We start from the raw sequence: 5730 nt of genomic DNA, 5'->3' as shown, positions 1-5730 counted from the left end.
ATCCATATCTCATCAATCATGGCTAGCAAATAGCTCAATAAGTATACCTGCACACGAGTCGGAACCACCTCAAGTGGTCTGTACGACAGGACTGGATGTAAATAAATACGCTCAAGTGCTACTATCACGTGAAGACTGTGCGAATAATCGCGGGTCACCTTCGAGTTGGAACCACCTAAAGTGGTCTGCACGACAGGACTGTGCACCTACCTTGGATCCAAGGTGAGCGTAAGGTGCGGGAGGTGAACATCACGTGAAGGACTGTGCCCTGGCCACGGGCGGGAGCACTAACACCGGGGTGCAGGTTTATGAGCTCTCAATGCATCTCAATATAACATGTGCAACTCATGGCAACTAGTACGACAGTATCGAAGTTACCTAACACATAACTGTAGTCATGCTATAACTCAATCGATTCAACTAATACCATAAACTCACCTGAACTTACCTGGATGTCTTGAGTTCACCTTTGCACTTGAAAGCATTCCCAATAATTATATGCAAGTAACATACATATGGATATACCATGATGCAATCTAATACTCAACCATGTCGTAGCATTTTCAATTATAAACAATACGGTGAGAAGTGTACCATCAATAACGCCCTACTCCCAAACTACTTATTTTCAGGGATAATTATCCATGACAACCCAATTAACACTAATTTAACTAACTAATTCATAAAACTAAAACTTGCCTTTACCAATTTCCTTCGCATTACTCAATTTCCCAAGCAAGGCTTTTGTCTCAAATATTTTATGGATGCATCTAACGTCTCGTTAGACTGCCTATGTACCCTAAACAGGGATCAAGCCATTTGTAGTTCATATAGTACTTCAAGCATTCACAATAATTACATATGAAAGTAATATACCTAATCAATTTAAAAGTGTTGATAGAACTCTCAATAATATGTACGATAAAAAGGAAAAGATGCACTCACCTGGAGTCCACGCTATGATTCTTTAGCGCACACATCGAGGCGTCCTGAATGATTGGTCCCTATGACCAATTATCAAATCACATCTCAAAATTCTTATCCATAGAATACGTAATTCACATAAAACACAACCTCAAGAGCATTCTAAAATAGTCGAGATCCATTGACCACATGTTAACAGTCGATCAAAGATCGACGGTAGGGTCTACAACCCTGTATAACTCGACCCGGAAGATCCGCATATCAGATTTCCAATTCGTAACTCCCAACGATCCACAATATGTTTCTAGAACAACATGTTAAAATTTCATTACGATCCAACGGTTGGATCTCCACCATTTGCCCAAAACCAAGTGGACGTGAACATTTATTTTTTCTAACTTGCAAATTCAATTCGGAAAGATCCGTACATCGGATTCCTGATCCATAAATTCCTATGATCTTTAAATATTACATATTATAATGTATCCAAGTTTGGTGACGATCCAACGGTCGGATTGTCGATTCACATTTTCATCAAGCAACATATCGTAACGAATTTAGGTTCCAACGATCAACCTATGTCATTCAAATAACAAAACTGAATTCAAAACATTCGACATAGCCTAAAAATAGCATTGGCGGCTCACTGGCCACGCGCCGCCGCGGGTGGCGGTCGGCCGCCCCGACTCGCCGGAAAATCCAACTATTTCCAAAAATTCTCAAACTTCACAGAAATGAAGATCTCAGTGAGTGGAGCAATTTTCATACCTGTCACGAAGTCTAAAAGTGGACGGAAGATGGTCAATTTTGCCCACAAAGCCGGTGGGTGCCTAAAACTTCCCGACGTCAATTCGTCGTCTACGGTGGTCCAACGGGGTCAAGGTTGGTTGGGTTTTTCTCCTGGGATGATGGGCTACAAAGCCCAAGTGGTGGCATCGGCCATTGCTTTGCCGATTTGCCGGAAAATCGAAAAGGGTGGCCGGAGCACCATTGATTTTCGTCAACTTTTGTGGCCTCAAACCTCCATATCCCATGGTTAATCAAGGTGGTTCATGGGTGGGTTTTGTAGAGGGGAGGCATCGAAAAACTCCACCGGAATTGGCCGGAATCGGCCTTGGAAAATGGACTCGCGGTGGGTGCGAGTGAACGGGAAGCCACTTCCTTTTCCCTTTTTTTTTTTTTTTTTTTTTTTTTTTTTTCTTTCTTTCCTCCATTTCTGATTAGGCTTCCCCCACAAAGTGGGAATTTAATTTAAATAAACACTAAACCTTGAATAACCAATTTCGAACGTCCGTAACTATACCGTTATAATCCGGCCTGAAAACGGCGTTCGCCTATCGTCGACCAATGAGTCTCGAAGTATGCTAAAAGAAAAGTCCACATCTCCAAGTCGATGGTCACGAAAGCAAGCCTTGCCCTAGAGAAGTTCGTAAATTCACGCTAAAAAAAAAAATGTAAATTGAAGGGTTGTCACATAACTTGATAGCATTTTTTTACCTAGAATATCGCCATATTGGTTATATTTGCACTCAAATTATATCAACCTACATATTTCTTTATTAATATATATATATATATATATATATATATATTATAAGTGTGGCATATAACATGTCGCTTACGTACCCATATTATAATACGTTAAAAAACGATGATTCTAATTATGTTAAGAATTCTGACATTAATTATGTATTCAAAGAGACTGTTTTTTTCTAAACAAATGATATTATTTATACTAATGGAGAGGGAGATGGGCTTAAACTCACAATGGGTTAGCAATAATTTGGTTCAAATTCATCTTTAACGATAATCGAACTTAAGATATCTCACTTACAAGTGAAGAAAAATATCACTAAACCGTAGTACTAAAATAAAAGTGTTGGAGAGAGCGTATTTGGATTTAGGGTTTAGGGTTTGTGTTGAAAGAGAAAAAAGAGTTGGTGGCAAGAGAGAGTTTTTCTCAAAAATAGGAAGTTTGTGTTGAATAGATAAAAAAAAGTGGCTTTTAGATTCAGGTCCAAAACATAGATGATTTTTAGGAGTGAAGTCTAGTTATCAAATTACATATTTTTAGTTCTTTTACACTCATTTTATATTTTCTTAAAATATTAAAAATCAATTAAAATCTTCTACTATTATGTAATTTCCAACTCCAAAAAATCTAATTAATATGTTGTAACAAAAAAAAACTAATATACTAACATAAATCTAATTGCAAAACATTCTACCCTAACTCAAGTAACAAATATATGAATGTATATTATACCTATAAGCGAGATATGAAACCTAACTAAAAGGTAGAAAAAAATATAATATATCTACAAGCAAGACATTAATAAAATAGAATCTGTCATATAAGTTGATAATTATAATTAACCTGTGATATAGGTTGATTACAAAAATTATAAATAAAATCTATAAATGGATTTAAAGTTGGGGGAAGAACAAGAAATAACAAAAGTAAAAAATAAAAAGAAATAATCAAAGAGATAATTAAGAAGAAATTTTATTTTTATAATAAATTTTATCGAGATAATTATTGATAATTAAATAATTAATTTAGAAATTAGACTTATTTTAATAAACTGAACTATTCATATTATTGGCTAAAAATATTGAACTTATATCAAGTTTTCCCCGTAAAAAAAAGAAGTTTGTGTTGAATAAGAAGAAAGCGTTGGCGAAAGCGTTTTTTCGTACACTTCCTAATGATTTACTAAAGAAAACGTTTTATAAAATCAAACACAACATACAAGTATTATACACATACGTAACTATTATATACTTTTGACTTTAGTACATGTACTTTACTTTTACATATTTTTAATAAGACATAAACTTCATAAGTTACACACACATTATTGAAAACATAAATAAATATTAAAATTTGAAATGATTGGTAAACTTATTGTCGTGTTTTTACAAGAAAGTAGTCAAATAATACACATACGTAAGTTTAGTGAATTGTACGTACACTTCTCATATTCGGTAGCTATGTTTGATATTGCTTCAATGAAAACCTAACAGAAATATTACTCGTTTATTTACGAAAAATCTTTTCAATTCACATGTTTCATAGTATGAGATTCGAAGAGGATCTCAATCCTTCAATAAAATCAAGTACCCAAAAGTAACAAATCCAGATCAAGAGTTAATCAACCAAATGCTCTCTCAATTGTCGGAAAATCAATCTTACGTACATATATACATATTGATCACATCCATTAATTTGTACGGTACCATTTCTATGTATATACGTTTCTTTTTCTTAATAATTCAAAATAAATAAGGAACCACAGCTTCAGCTTCTTCTAATCTATAAATTTCACATACGACGTTAAATTTCCTTATACGACCATTACTTGTGGATAACCCATCGCTGGGTGAGGAGATAACGGTGACAACGGAGGTATGCTAAATACCCCCTTCACATCCTCCTTCTCTGACTCCCAAAACGACATCCAACTTGACGGCGTCAACGGTGTTTCCGTCAGCTTCTCCTTCTTTACAACCACCACCTCCTTCGCCTCGTCTCTCTGTTGCTCACGACGTCGTTTTCTCTCCACGGACACGACCGGCTCGGCTTTCCCGGCTTCGAGCGGGAAGTTGAGGATCGCTTTGGCGCCGCGGAGCTTGAACGCTGCTCGATCGTAAGCCTTGGCTGCTTCAATCGCCGTTTCGAAGGTCCCCAGCCAGACCCGGGAGCCTCTGCGGTTCGGATCCCGGATCTCCGCCGCGTACTTGCCCCACGGTCTTTGTCGGACCCCTCGGTAGTGCTTCTTCTTCTCTTCGTTCGATCTCACTTTCTGAACCGCCGCCGGCTTCGCGGCGGCCTGGTCCGAGCTTGCAAACTGGATCCACTCGGTTTTGTTAGGAAGCGAGATTGTGAGTGCGGGCTTTCGGGTCGGGTTGGCAGGTTTAAGAGCCGTTTGGTTCGGAATTTGAGGCTTTTGTTCGAATTCAAAGAAATCGTCGCTAACTTGAGGCTTCGAATCGAACTCGAACGAACCTTGAGAGCTCAAACTTGTGGATTTTGGAGTTGTGAGGTCGATTACTTGGGGTTTGGGTTCGAAGTCGAAGAAATCGGCGGAGTTAAAGTCGAAGATGTCAGTTGAATCCAAGTAATCGGATATTTCAATGGAGGATTCAAAAGTGGAAGAGGATTTGGAGCAAAACGAATCCGATTGGGATCTGGAGAGGTCGGAATTGACCCCGGGACTCCATTGGTTTTGGGGGAAGGTGGAAGCGAAGTCGCTGAGCTCGGTGGCGAAGCTCTCGCCGAGAAGATGGTGCTTGATGAGCTCGAGCGCCGAGACTTGATCTAAAGCCATCGATAACAATTTTTTGGTACACAATCTCTGAGAAATTTTAGAGAGAGAGAGAGAGAGAGGGTCTGAAAATTTTGTAGAGAGTGGAAATTTGGGAGTGAAATGGAATAGGGGAGGGGGAGGGGATATATATACAAGGGAGGACCAAGGGGAAGACTTGTGGCTGAGGTTCGACGAAGCATCCTTTGACTTTTCTTCTGTGGGGCCCATTTAGTCCCATACATAGAGCTTCTACGTGATGTTACGTAATAATTTTCCTTCCAACCTCCACCGTTGAATGCTTGATGTCACCTTCGTTCTTTCATTTCAAGTAATTGATGCGTATGGACCACCGCTAGGGTTTGTCCGCGCTCCAAGGCTGATCCGATTGTCGTTTACATGTGCGTTTTACAAGCATGGATAATTTTCGTTAATTGCTGCACGTCGATGTGTTTAATGTTTGAAATGTTATTCTTTTATATTTCAATCATCGCAATGC

The 5730-nt window shown here is 38.5% G+C and overlaps 1 protein-coding gene across 1 annotated transcript; it reads right to left on the bottom strand.

Moving 5' to 3' along the window:
* Positions 1–4075: 4075 nt before the first annotated feature.
* On the bottom strand, positions 4076–5281 carry LOC103926617 (ethylene-responsive transcription factor 5). The gene has a single exon (XM_009335421.3). The coding sequence runs from the start codon at positions 5253–5255 to the stop codon at positions 4272–4274; it is 984 nt and encodes a 327-aa protein (XP_009333696.2). The 5' UTR covers positions 5256–5281; the 3' UTR covers positions 4076–4271.
* Positions 5282–5730: the final 449 nt, after the last annotated feature.

This window comes from the organism of the source record quoted next, unplaced genomic scaffold, assembly GCF_019419815.1.
Source record: "Pyrus x bretschneideri cultivar Hongxiangsu unplaced genomic scaffold, Pyrus_bretschneideri_v1 Contig14, whole genome shotgun sequence".
Classification (NCBI taxonomy): domain Eukaryota; kingdom Viridiplantae; phylum Streptophyta; class Magnoliopsida; order Rosales; family Rosaceae; genus Pyrus; species Pyrus x bretschneideri.
Note: the sequence above shows the minus strand (reverse complement) of the source record. Positions and strands in the feature narration are given on the sequence as shown.

Excerpts from the sequence above, each read along its gene's own strand:
- LOC103926617 (XM_009335421.3), bottom strand. The coding sequence starts at position 5,255 with ATGGCTTTAGATCAAGTCTCGGCGCTCGAGCTCATCAAGCACCATCTT.